This window comes from Talpa occidentalis, unplaced genomic scaffold, assembly GCF_014898055.3.
Source record: "Talpa occidentalis isolate TD23 unplaced genomic scaffold, MPIMG_talOcc4v2.1 talOcc4.7, whole genome shotgun sequence".
In the NCBI taxonomy this organism is placed as follows: Eukaryota; Metazoa; Chordata; class Mammalia; order Eulipotyphla; family Talpidae; genus Talpa; species Talpa occidentalis.
In genome coordinates this window covers 125464943-125478805 of record NW_023605083.1, presented here as the reverse complement: position 1 = coordinate 125478805, position 13863 = coordinate 125464943, and the positions used below count along the sequence as shown (strand labels likewise).

The window sequence follows — 13863 nt, the reverse complement described above, 5'->3', positions numbered from 1 at the left end:
CACCCCAGGTCAAAGCCAAAGACACTGGGAACTCCAAATCCCATCACCACCAAAGGGAAGGTGGCTGGGACCTGAGGGTGGGGTTAAGCAGCCAGGTGGATACAAAAGGCAGACACGTGGGCTTTGGGGGGCTCTCCATTTGGGGCTCTCGGCCAGCTCGCAGCATCCGGCCAGCTCTGAGAGTGACTTTGGGTTTCCAGGTCGTCGGATCGGGTAGGACGCATTAAAGACTTTATTTCCCTATTTTCTCCCTGAGTTGTACATTTTCCTTATTTCTTTTTCTCTTGTAAATAAACCTTTTATGAACCCTTTTGTGTGTGTCTGTAGTAGAGTATTCATAAGTCCCTTTAAAGCGCGCGGGTGAGGACCCACAGCCAGGAACCCGTTTAATATCGGGGTTGCTCTATAACAACCACAGGTCTAGTCGATCCACTGTCCAGTCATCCACTCTACCCTTTCCCGCTACCCCTTCCCCATCCCCTCTGGTATCTGCTATTTTGCTATTGAGCGGAAGGATTTGATAATTTGTTTGCTTTGTATTTATAATCCATGTGAATACATTTTTCTTTATATTCCACATGAGTGAAATAATGGTAATCTGTGATTTGTTTTTGTTTCTGACTCCTTGAGTTCCATCCATGTTGTCCCATCCATGTTATTGGAAATGGCAAGATTTCATCCTTTTTTTCTTCTTTTTTAATGGTGGAGTAGTAGTCTGTTGTGTATTTACATGCATCTTTATCCAATCATCCATCCGTGGGCCTTTTATGTTGTTTCTATCTCTTGGCTATAGTGAATAGTGGTTCAGAAACACTAACTCCTAGATCACTCAGTCCTCTTGGTGTGATGAGTAGTGGAGTTGTGTTGGCTTTTAAAACTTTCTCTGATGTTTAAGGGGTAGGATTGCTGCTAGCTGCCTGTTGGGCCATCTCAATCATGTGACCTCTTGCATTGCTTTTCTTTAACTCTTTAATCTGCTCTCCACAAAGCTGCTTCAAAAATTAAAGTGTGAATTGGATAATTTGTTCCTTTGCTTCAAACCCTCAAGTGAATTTGCATAATACTTGAGATGAGATGTTATTTACACAACAGCCGGTATAATCTGGAAACTGCTTTTTTCTTTGCTCATTATACTTTAGTGACATTGATTTTGTTTTAATTTCTTAGAAAACCCAACCTCTTTCCTACTTCAGTGCCTTGTTTTTCACAGGGATCCTCCTGTTGCTTATTATTTTTCTCATCATTTGGTCATCTCAAGGAGTTCTTGGCTCTGTTTAATGTAACTTACACTTTCTTAATTCTCAGCATCCTGTTAACTTCAGGTGACTTATCACAAATTATTTTTATATTTTCTGTTTATTGTGTTTTTTAATAATTACTAATAATTTTAGATTACTTTTATAGAAAATTGCAAAGATAGTTTCCATATATTCCATATCCAGTCTCCTCTGTTGTTAACTAATCTTAACATTAATCTTAAGGAATAGTTACAATTAATGAACCTATGGTGAGACATTATTAACTATTATTAACTAAAATTCACACTTTATTCAGATTTCCTTACTTTTTATCTGATGTTGCTCTATGCCTTTTATCCCTGCTCGATTGGGAACTCCTGAAGGCCAGGGATTGTGTTTATTTCATTCACCTACTGTGAGGCTGCTCACTTCACAGCTTAGTTGGTCCTGAGAGAATTGACCACTGGAAAGGTGTCTGAGTTTATAGTCTTTAGTCTAATCTCTTTCCCATTTGCTAAGGGAGGTTGTCCCTGTCTTCTCTGAGTCCCGGAGCTAGTTGGCGAGGCCCAGGTCCCTGTGGTGGTGCTAGAGGTCATATGCAGAGGTTAGTTTACTATGAAATGAATGAAGCTCAACTTTCAAGTTGTGGAGGGGAAGGAGGAGGGCACAGTAGACTGTGGGGGAGACTGGTGCTTTGGTGCTGGGCGAGCTCCCACCTGACGGGGAAAATCCTGTGCTGTCAAAATACTAGCAGAGATGTAGAACAATGGAAATTCATTAAAAAAAAAATTAAATTTAAAAGAGAAAGAAAAAAAAATTCAGGATCCTATCTGAGGGCCTGGGGAGCAATGAGTTCACATGGTCCTCAAAAAAATTTTTTTATTGGTATATTTTATGTACACAGAAAAAAGTACCACGATCATAAGTGTGCAGTTAAGATTGCATAAACTTAACACGCCTATATAACCAGTACCCAGGTCAAAAAACAGAACAGCTTTTGTATGGAGAGTTTGCAGATGTAAGAAATCTTAACCACAGCAGTTAAGATTGTTGTCTCTTTTCACGTGGACTTCTCCCCTATTCCACTTCTTGTGGTGGGTGGCATTTCAACAGCTGTAGGCGTTTTGAGGATCTGGCTTTGGGGAAGCTGATTTGAGGCTACATTTAGTTGGGTTTTAACGGGATATGTTTATGTGATTTGCAGTCTTTTCATACATAGTCAAGATATTGCTGGCCCAGAAATGTACTTTTTTTTTTTTTTTTTTTTTATAGAGGCATGTTTTTATTTATTTATTTGTTTGTTTGTTTGCTTGTTTGTTTATACATGCACTGGGTACAGTCAGAAGTGCGGGAGGGTGAGAGAATTCACCAGAGCCAGAGCAGGGAGCAGAGCAGGCAGAAGGACCGAAGTACACTGCTGAGGGGAGCAGCGGGCGGCAGGAGAGGTCTGCGCGCCATGTGGGACCCTCCTCAGGTGGCCGGGAGCAGCCGGGGATCGAACCGGTGCTGCAGAGGCCGCGGGCAGCTTCGCAACCCAGCGCTCAACCGCTGCGCCACCTGGGAGGCCCCCAGAAATGTACTTTAATAGGGAAATTAAAAAGTGGTTTTTTTTTACTTTTTCTAGGCTTAAAAATGTTCATATTGATACACAATCAAGGAATTTCTTAGCCTTTTTTCTGTATTTAAATTTTTTCTTACACAATTGGGAAGGGAGAAGATGAGAGTTGCCTTTGAGATAGTGTTATTTGATTTGAAGTATGAAGAACAAGTCTTGGAAATTTGTTATGATTGTGAATGGTTTGAGGTGACTTGAGTAAGCTATTAACACATTTTGTCTTTGCATGATTTTAGAAAGTTCAAAAACATTGAATAAGCTAAATGTATACACCCCTGCAAATTTAGCTCGTACAAAATAATGTATAGTGGAAAGCTTCATTTCTCACCTGGTTTCTTTTTCTTAGTGTGGATGCCCAGCTGTAATCAGTTACTGATTTCACCTACTTTGTAAATTGCCAGCTGGTGGGGTAGAGGATGCTGGTAGTTTTTGCCAGACTGTGGATTCCCCCTTCTCTTGGTAACTTTTAGCGTGTTTTTCCTTTTGGGTGGTTGAGGGGGTGGATCTCAGGCTAAGTAATTCCCGTGGTCTAGACAAACCCACCACCTACACTCACACTGTTTTAACATCCAGGTGGAGAGAAGCATGATCAAAAAGCCAAGTATATAAATTATCAAGTTATATGTGTGTGTTTGTGTGAGGGGGGCGCTGGTAGAGAGGAATAAATACCTTAGGACAAATTGTACACACTAAATGATAAACTAAGGAGTCTGGATTCTATCCAGTAGGTAGGTAGGAGTTGATAAGTGTGTCTAATTAATTTTGGATTTATAATTAATTCCCCAATTCCCCCTGCTCAATTAATGGCAAGTCCCATGTTTCTCCTTTGAAATCTCTTTGACCCATTCCTTCCTTTTCTGTTCTTACTCATTCCACTACCACTACCACTACCATAATTTAGCCCTGATTACGTTAGACTGAGATTGTTGCTATAGTTAACACGTGGCTTCTGCTTTGAACACTTTGTCAAACCCACTTTAGACATTGCTAGCAGATTAATTGCACCTAGAGCTTCATTTTGGTTACGTCAGTCTTTTAATTTCTCCCAGTTGTTGACAGAATAACATCCAGACTTAAGCCTATCATTCAAATCATTCCAAAAATTAACTTTGTGTATCTTATAAACCTTATCTCCTCCCCGCACCTTCTTTAGCCCAGGTTTAGAGAACTTTTCACCCTCTCATATATCTTGCCTCTTTCATTTTTAAATTTTGTATGTTTCTTTTTCCTGAGTTCTTTTCTCTAGTTTCATCTCTATTGATTAAAAAGCATACCCACTCTTAGAGTTTAGTTAAAAGTATATTTTCCTTGTACAGCTTTTTCAAATAATTTAGACGATAGTTTGAGTCCTTTCTTCTGAAATCTCAGAACTTTGTGCTTGTACTCAGGGCACTGTTACTTAGCGCTTTCTGCTGTGCTTGTTTGTCTTAACTGCCTTGCTGGATGATATAACTTAGTTACGGTGTTTGTTTTCCACACACAGAGCCTTCATATACTTGTGTGCTTGGTAAATATTTGTTCTGTTAGTTGAACTTTTCTATTTTGAATCACCCTTTGTGATGACTCTAAATGTTTTGGTAATTTAGCATTAATTGTTGTGCATTAATTTTTTTTAAAGATTTATTTATTTATGCATACAAGAGCTGGGGTACAGGCCAGAGATGCCGGGGGTGAGAGGATTCACCAGAGACAGAGTGGGGAATAGAACAGGCAGATTGACTGAAGTACACTGCTGAGAGGTGCAGTGGGCGAGTCAGGAGAGGTCAGCTGCACCTTGTGGGTTGGCCCCTGACGGGCAGGGGATTGAACTCATGCTGCAGAGGCTGCAGATTGCTTCATAGTGTGGTGCTTAACCCCTGCGCCACCAGGGAGGCCCTGTTGTGTATTAATTTTATGGTAGTTGTTATGTGTTTCTTAGTCATAGCTTTCCAAGTAGACTGTACAATTTTTTATTTTTCAATAGAGGCATGTTATTTATTTATTTATTTGTTTGTTTATACAAGCACTGGGTACAGTCAGAAGCGCGGGAGGGTGAGAGAATTCACCAGAGCCAGAGTGGGGAGCAGAGCAGGCAGAAGGACCGAAGTACACTGCTGAGGGGAGCAGCGGGCGGCAGGAGAGGTCTGCGCGCCATGTGGGACCCTCCTCTGGTGGCCGGGGAGCAGCCGGGGATCGAACCGGCGCCGCAGAGGCCAGGGGCAGCTTCGCAACCCAGCGCTCAACCGCTGCGCCACCGGGGAGGCCCACATACTGTACAATTTTTAATGGCAGGAAATATGTCTGATCTGTACTTTCAGAATTCTTCATAATGTATATTTATTGTTTTTAAAAATATTGCTGAGATGCAGAAAATATTTGACAAATAGTTATTGAATTTAGAGCTTTTTTGATAATTGAAAAAAATTAAAAACCTTTCTCAGAATCCTAAAAACACATTTGTATTAAAAGGGAACACAAATAATGGAATTTCTATAGCTTTACCTTAGGTTTTATTTTAAGGGAACAGAGGATCAAATAGCCTTTTTTAAGGGGCTATAAATACAGTATGATACCCTTTACAATTTACATTTTCTTCTGTTCAAATGAAGGCTTATCCACTTGAAATACTTGTGTTTTATAGAAATTATTCTGATAAGAATGTTTTTTTTTTTCTATTTGAAGTTTGAACTTGATAGATACTGGTTTTATGACAAATCTTGTTTTTATAATGAGTCCTGTGTAGTTAGTAGTTACCTCTCAATGTAGTTACTGTCTTTTATTTTTGGGAGGAGCTATATCTATTTATTTTTGATATTTATATTTGGTGATTGAATTTAATAGTAGTGATTGAGTTTAATAATATTGCGTACTCTAGTCTTTATTTTTGCCTAATAATTTCTTTTTCTTAAAACTACAGAATGATCACTACCTCCCATGTTGTAATATTATGCTAATTATCTCAGAGCATTTGAACATAAATAAAATAAAAATATAAGTATGTAAAAATTGTGATAAATATACCTAGATTGTATGCCTCTCTGTTTTTATAACAAGCATGTTAATATGAAACAAATTTGCAGGTAGCCTGCTTTTGAAGTGGAGTTTGGTGGTTTATTTCAATTCAGAAGCTTTAAAATCAAAGAACAAACAAAAAATTTAAATTTAGAATAAAAATTCTTAGCCCCTGTTGTTTTTAAAAACAAATATATTCTTTATGATGCAATTTTCAAATTAAGTTGTTAAAAATCCAGCAAGAATTGTTCTATTTCACTGATTTGTTTTTTAAAGATGTATTTATTTATGCATACAAGAGCTGGGGTACAGGCCAGAGGTGTGGGGGGTGAGCGGATTCACCAGAGACAGTGGGGAACAGAGCAGGCAGATTGACTGAAGTACACTGCTGAGGGGAGCAGCAGGCAAAACAGGAGAGGTCTGCGCGCCATGTGGGTTGCTCCCTGGCTGGCCGGGAATTGAACTCGTGCAGCAGAGGCTGTGGACTGCTTCATAGTGTGGTGCTTAACCCCTTGTGCCACCAGGGAGGCTCTATTTCACTGATTTTTACAAGTATGATAAGTCTACTTACTCATTGCAAACATTTCAATTATGGAAGTATATAGAGTGAAAAGTGTAGGGATCTTCTTAACTAATTTCACTCTCATTCCTAGAAGTAACCACTGTTCATGTTCAGTGTAGAAATTTTCTCTATTTCTTCTGTGCATTTGACTTACATGCTAACAGTATTTTTTTTTGAGATTTAATTAAAAAACTATTTTTACTTGCTTACTTAAATCTTACCATGTAGCCTTATAATTGAAAAGAACTTTCAGAAGTCACTTTAATCCCTGACCGAAATACACTTTCTTCTACAATAGGCCTTTGGTGGTTTTTCTAATACACGGGATACTAGATTACCTACATCTCCCATCCTTAGGAACTTAATTTCACCGTGCTATTTGTTTCACTGTAATGTAGATCTGAAACCAAGCAATTGTGGGGGAAAAGAGAAGAGACCCAGTTGGTGGGTCCTTATGGCATGCTGATGACTGGAGGACATGCCTCAAAAACAGAGTCATGGGGAGAAGCAACAATAACAGCGCTTATTTACAGGGAGTGAGAAAAGGGGAGAGCTGAGAGGCAGAGCAGGACTATTATAGACCTGCAGTTGTCAATACAGTCTGTCCTACCCCAGATAGTGTCTGTGTTGCACAGTCCAAGCTAGAAGCCTTACCTGTAAGGTGGCTGTCTGCTGAGCCGAGACTGGGAGAGCAAGAAGGGAGCCTGGCAGCATGTAGAAGGTGGCGTGGACTCTCCAACGAGAGCCTGGAGCCGGTGCACACATGGAGGAAGGAGGCTCAGCCCACTTAATAGAAACCAAGATCAGGGACCAGACTCCTGGAAGCAGCCTGCTGGCAGTCAGAAGGAGCGCCCTTACTGGGCACCTGGCTGCAGAAGGGGAAGAGAGGAGAGGCAGACCAGAACTGGGAGACTGAAGGACAAGAACTTCTCTCGTTCCGTTAAGAGCGAGATTGCTGCTCAGGCTTTGAAAGTCTTCCTGGCAGTCCTCCTCCCCCCTTCATCCTCAGACCTAGGATCAAGGGGCGGGGTGGGTAGCTTCACCATCTGCCATGGGTGCCTGGCCGTGGAGTTTGTTGGGGGGAGCGCTGGGTGCACTGCATATCTTGCTTGATGGTACCTGCTGGCTGGACTGTACCAAGTGGCCAGGTGCAGGGGGCCACCAGCATAACCAAGAATCACTGAACCCTTGACTTCTAGGAGTTCGGATTGATGTCAGTGGGCTTGGGGGTGGGGTGGCAACCGATCAACAGCATGGCCCAGCTGGCTGGGGGCAGGTGGCAATTCCTCAGCCCTGAGAACTGCCAGGTTCAAAACACCAAATAGGCCTTCGGTGTTGCTAGGGGTCCCTGTCTATTTCAAACATTTTCTCTCTGGTAACTTTTTACTTTTCCTTTACCTCATTTTAATTCTCGATTGTTTTCCTGCTTTTCTTCAGTAACCCTTGTTAGATTTTCATTTGATTTTGTTATCCCATAGACGTCTTGTAATTTATTTTTCATTTCTGCAGCAGTTTTATCTTTCTTGGATTTCTTTCCTGCTTTTTTTGTTGCTATTTCTTTCTTTCTCCTGTCTGATTCTTTCCTCCTCTTCTCTCTTCCTTGCAGTTCTTAGGTTTTGTGCATTTCCAAACATTTATTTGTACTTGAAGTGTTTTTGTTATGGGCTTTTTTGTTGTTCTTCATTGTGTTTGTTTTTGAAGGAACACTTCATCAGCCAGAGTGTTTTGTTTGCATTTTCTGTTTTCTTGGTATCTTCCTATGGAGAATATAAAATTCTTAATACCTGCTTTTGGCTAATCTCTTGGTAGATGACTGTGTTTTTTTAGTTGCCTTTCAAGGCAAGTATTGGTGTTTTGAGCATATTATTGAAGCCTCAGAATTATAGGGACCAGAATTTTACTGATACTCATCATGCTGCCTCTCATTAATTGAAGTTGTGAGATGTTCACTTTGTGTGAACAAGCCAGTGCAGCTAGTTCAGTCCTGGAATTTGGGCTTGGAGTATGGTAAATGACACAATGGTTACTCTGATGTTGCATGATAAGTATATGCTAAGGAGTTTATGTAAATAACTAATACAAACATTGCACCTGGGTGGGCATGGAGTAGGAAGTAAAAAGGGAATTTCTTTCCTCTGCTTCTGTTTTTATACTTTCTGTTTAGAGAGAAAAGAGATTTCAGAGTCTTGATCAACTCCCAATATCTGAGGAGTCTACCTTTTATTATTATAAATAGCATATATTTGCTAATTATTTTTTGCTAATTATTAAGAAATTCTTTACCTAAGCCATCTCATTTAATCCTCAAGGTAATCCTATTAAGTAAATGAGTATAAATAATTACATCATATCATCATCAGGAAACCCTGTTCTCAAAGAGGTTGAATAACTTGTCTGAGGTAGTAAGTGTGGGGGAGCTGGGATCAGAACACAGATGTGTTGTACTGTAATCTCTGAGGTCTGTACTATACTGTCTTCCTAAATATTTTTGGTCTCTTGACAGGTTTGGAGACCTTTGAACAGGTTCCTCCCCTGCCTCGCCCCTTCCCTAAACACTTCCTTTTTGTCTCATTTTTCTCTGCAGCTAAAAAGAAGGGAGACCAAAACATTTGAAACTTCCTTTAAGACAAGGTTTTGTAGGTCAGATAGACTGAGTGAATGCTTTGAATTAAGAGAAGTTTGTTTTCTTTTCTGCCCATATGTCTTTCAGCAGCTGGCTGAGTGTAAGTCAGTTGGAGATTCATTTAGTTCAGTAGACAAACTTTTCATGGGAGTTGCTGTTAGGAGTTTGTTGGGTCCCGGTCAGTTATTAATACAGGATTATGTAGGACACTTTGGCCATTCTCAGTACCAGCCATCTGAACAAACGGAGAAATTTGTGATTGATATACCAGCAGTCAAAGCTTCTGGAGATTGGAGCTTTGCCTTTCTCTCCCTGTTAAAGAAGATCGCTAGAGTGATGGGGGTGGTTAATAGAAGATGAGAAGCAATAAATTATAGTAAAATACAGTTTCACTGGTGGCTTACTTCATGTCACTCTTTTCTAAGTTTTAATTTTCTTCTGTATAATGGGAATATGATTGATTAATCCAGAAAATTTAATGAACTGATACATATAAGTGCTTAGCACAGTGCTTGAGAAGTAGAAGTAGTAAACACTGAATGATATTTTTGTTGTGTAGATACTTTTTACACCTTTTATTGGGGTGTGAAGATGAGAGCAAGCAGAAATTAAGATCTTGTCACATTTCTTCATTTGAAATTTTTGTTGGAAGCATCTTGGTTAAGTGCATTTTGTATCCTGAAAGAATAGATCACAGGACTCGGGCTGGGGTTTGAAGACAAAGTGTTCCTCATCTGTCAAGGCCAGTTAATTTTCTGGTCAGGCTCTGGAATGGTGCCCATCCAGTATACTTTTTCACTTTCAAATTCAAATATTCACAGGTGTCTCCTTTTAACTCCTGCATTTCTTTTCAATGGTGACTTGGAAAACAGCAGTCAAACAGGTGACTCTCATTTATGTCTATGCAAATCTAGTATTTGTTAAATTTGTTAAATTCTCTTCCAAAACTCCTTTTGGTGAGTATAGTGGAGTGTAGGTGATAAAACTAATGGAGATTATGTGTCTTACCTTCCTTATGCATTTGAGCAGTAGTAGTTGCTTGACAAGGACATGGGAGAGTTAGTTGGATAAAGGTGAAAGTAATGCTGGCTTGGGAGGCTTGGGGGAGCGGGGCTCGTGTTTTATGTCCTCCTCAGTCAGTCAGGGAAGCCCTTAGCCAGAGCTTTCAAGGAACTTGTAAAAACAACTTGTTCTTACCATTATTGGCTCAGCTAGTGAGAGGCAAACTAGGTAATTCTTAAAATTTTCTAAGGATGGTTTAAAAAACGGACTTGGGCTAAATTGTTTCAAGTTGAGGGGGAATGGCATTTGTTTTCTCTCTGATCAGGTTACTCTAGCACATTTAAATAGAAATATTTATGTCTGACGTTATTAATAGATGGTTTTCCTGCCTTACCGCTTACATCTAACCTGTTGCACCAGTTTGGGTGTGGTGGCAGGAACTAATTTCTTGTGTTTTGGCAGGTTAGCTCCCTGCATGCTTGCAGAGTAACTGACACCCTTTCTTTTGTGGCACTGAATTTGAATAGGATTTTATATTTTTAGACATTTCCAATTGATTGACTGAAAGTAATGACTTTGGCAGCCTCTGATAAAAACTAAAGAAACAGCCATTCTAGGCTTTTTCCTAACTACTTAACCTGCATTAACTTTATACTTCACTACCTGGGGGGAAAAGAAGATTTTTGTTCCCACCAGTCACCTCAGTTGGCTAATTTTTCCTGTCACTTTTGTAAAAACACTCTGTTCTCTGAGGTCTGGTTTATAGGCTAATTTCCATATTATGAGAGCTTTTCTGAGCTCAATCTATAAAATTGAAATACAAGTAATTTCATGTCTCTCAGCCTGACAGTTGATTAAAGTATTAAATAACCCCTCCGACTGTTAAATCACCAACCCCTTTGTTATTTCCCAGGTCGTTAATCTAAACCTAACTAACACTGAAGGTTATTGTCTTTTTTAAGTTGTCACAACATCTTTGCCTGGGCCTGAACCTTTTCTTTCTCTACTAGGACCTACCTAGGTTTTCAAAACTATTGTCTCCAGGTAGCCTTTCTTTTTTTTTCCCCCCAAAGATCTATTTATGCATACAAGAACTGGGGTACAGGCCAGAGGTGTGTGGGTGAGAGGATTCACCAGAGACAGAGCGGGGAACAAAACAGGCAAATTGACCAAAGTACACTGTTGAGGGGAGCAGCAGACAAGTCAGGAGAGGTCTGCTGTGCCATGTGGGTAGCTCCCTGGCCGGGGATTGAACTTGTGCTACAGCAGCTGCAGATAGCCCTATAGACTGCGACCTAACCCTAATCCCTATGCCACCAGGGAGACCCCAGGTAGCCTTTCTTGATGGGCATCTTTCTTTTTTTTTTCTTTTAAAGATTTTATTTTTGCATAGAAGAACTGGGGTGTAGGCTAGAGTTGTGGGGGTGTGAGAGGATTCACCAGATGCAGAGTGGGGAACAGATCAGGCAGATCCACTGAAATACACTGCTGAGGGGAGCAGTGGATGAGACAAGAGAGATCTGCTGCGCCATGTGGATTAGCTCCCTGGCTAGGTCTGCTGTGCCATGTGGGTTAGCTGTTTGGCCAGGGATGGAACTCATGCCGCAATGGTTGGCTGGCAATAGCCTGATAGCACTGAGACTTTAACCTCTGCGCCAACAGGGAGACCCTACTTATGTTGTTTTTAAAAATGTATTTGCATGCAATTCATCTGAGCCTCTTTTCTTAAAATCAGCTACCTGTTCTCTCTAGCCTTTATTTCTACAACAGTGTTGTTAAAGATTCTGACCTAGAACATCATTCCCAGTCTCCAAGATTTCTTTACCAGGACAACAGTTGGTTCCTCTGGGAATTTCTTCTCTTTAAAAACTTGTGACTTACCTTGGTCTAGTTGTTAATTCCAGTGCAATAATTGCCTCAAATACTCTTTACAATTTATAGCCATTTGTGTGTGTGTGTGGGGGGGAATGAAGTTGCCACGGAAGATGAGGAGTGCTATTTTCTCTCTAGCTTCTACCCATAGGTAAGCAGCAAGATGTAGAAAGAGTATGAGGAAGTAGAAATGAGAAATGTGAATTTTAAATCTTTTCTTTTCCCATGGTACTTTTGAAACTCTGCTTCTAAGTTTATCAGTAAAATTATGGTCACTTAATATGATTGTTGTGGGACTCAAAGGATAGTTTATAAAAAAAAAATGACATCTAAGATATCATTTTTCTACTTTCTATATAACCAAAAGGTCCTCCTCTCTTCCTTTAAGAAATGAATCTCAGTTAACTAATTTTATTGTGGTAATCATTTTGCAATATATGTCAAATTATCACATGTACACCTTACAGTTATGTAACATTTTATGTTAATTATATCTCAATAAGGCTGGAAGAAAAGGAAACAGACCTCTAGACCACCAGTGACATTCCAGCATACTGAGAGCATTATTCATTTGATGAAAGAATACGGAGTACTTGACACGTGTCAGACGTGGTGGTAGGAGAAGAGGTGTTAAGACATTATTTAACTTCGTCTTTAAGTAGCTGAAAGTATGGTATTTTTATGCTCTGGGAGAGAAGAAAACAGAACCATGAGAAGGTTCTAATGGAAGGAGGCCCTAACTTGGCCAGGTCGGTGGAGGGCTGAGCAGGTGGTAAGGGTCACTCTCTGCTGAGAAATGATTGTGCTCAGTTTCTAAAGATGAATGAGGTTAACCTCCCCTTAAGGTGAAGCTGAGGACTAGGAAGAAGGCAGTCTGTCCTGAAGGAGTACAGTGAGCGAAGGTCAGAAGGAGAGATTAGGTTGGAGAAGATTGTATTCAGAGGTCAAATCATAAAGTGCTGTGTGTATGCTGAGGTGTTTTGGCAAACCACTAAGGGATTTTAACGAGTGATAGTCTGAGTTTATTTTAGGAAGTTTTCTGTGGAAGGTATGTAGATGATGGGTAAAGATTCACTCTCATGCTTGATGACTGTGAACTGGTGATACTTTATTTTTTTTTATTTTTTAAAGATTTATACAAGAACTGGGGTACAGGCCAGATGCACGGGAAGGTGAGAGGATTCACCAGAGACAAAGTGGGGGAACAGAACAGGCAGACTGACGAAATACACTGCTGAGGGGAGCAGCGGGTGAGACAAGAGCCGCGCCATATGGGATTCTCTCCGGCTGGCCGGGATGGAACCTATGCTGCAGAGGCTGCGGACAGCTTCACAATGTGGTGCTCAACTGACTGCGCCACCAGGAAGGCCCTGGTGATGCTTTAAAGAGGGTGAGAAGGAAAGATAAATTGCACTTAATAGTGGGGGGAACTGTAATAACAGTTACTAAAGAGAAAAATAAAGACTATAAGATACCAAAAGTTGAGCATTCGTTGAAGAAGTTTTCCTACCAAGGGAACGTGGTCTAGCACAAGCACTGAGGTAGGCTCTAGGGGATAACCTTTAAGGAGGGAGTAAGGGAGTAGGTTTTAAAGCCTAAGAACTATAAGATATCACTGTTGAACATTAGGAAACAAAATCACTCATTGTTGATAGGCTGGTGACTTATGGATTTGTTGGTTAGCTAAGCAGTCAACTGGCTAGAAGTGGACTGTGCATGTGTCTTTCGTTTGTACACTGTGCCTGTCTTGAGAGTACTTGTAACTTAGCTGCCAATGCACAAGGCTAACCTGTAAACATGTATTTTTTTAAAAAAATTTTTTTAAAATGTTCAACATCACTTGTAATTAGGGAAATGCAAATCAAAACTACCATGAGATACCATCTCACACCAGTGAGAATGGCACATAAAAAAACTAGCAACAACAAATGTTGGCGAGGTTGTGTAGAAAAAGGAACTC

General features: G+C 40.3%; 1 protein-coding gene across 2 annotated transcripts in view; it reads left to right on the top strand.

Moving 5' to 3' along the window:
- Nucleotides 1-13863, top strand: part of SMURF2 (SMAD specific E3 ubiquitin protein ligase 2) — a 95161-nt gene that overhangs the window by 14636 nt on the left and 66662 nt on the right. Inside the window, exon 1 of one of the 2 annotated variants that reach the window (XM_037495243.2) lies at nucleotides 9861-9985. The exons of the other annotated variant lie outside the window; for it this stretch is intronic. Within the exon in view, the coding sequence (XP_037351140.1) occupies nucleotides 9883-9985 (103 nt within the window). The 5' untranslated portion in view covers nucleotides 9861-9882. Of the gene's footprint in view, nucleotides 1-9860; nucleotides 9986-13863 lie in introns of those variants that run through there. 2 annotated transcript variants of the gene reach the window in all.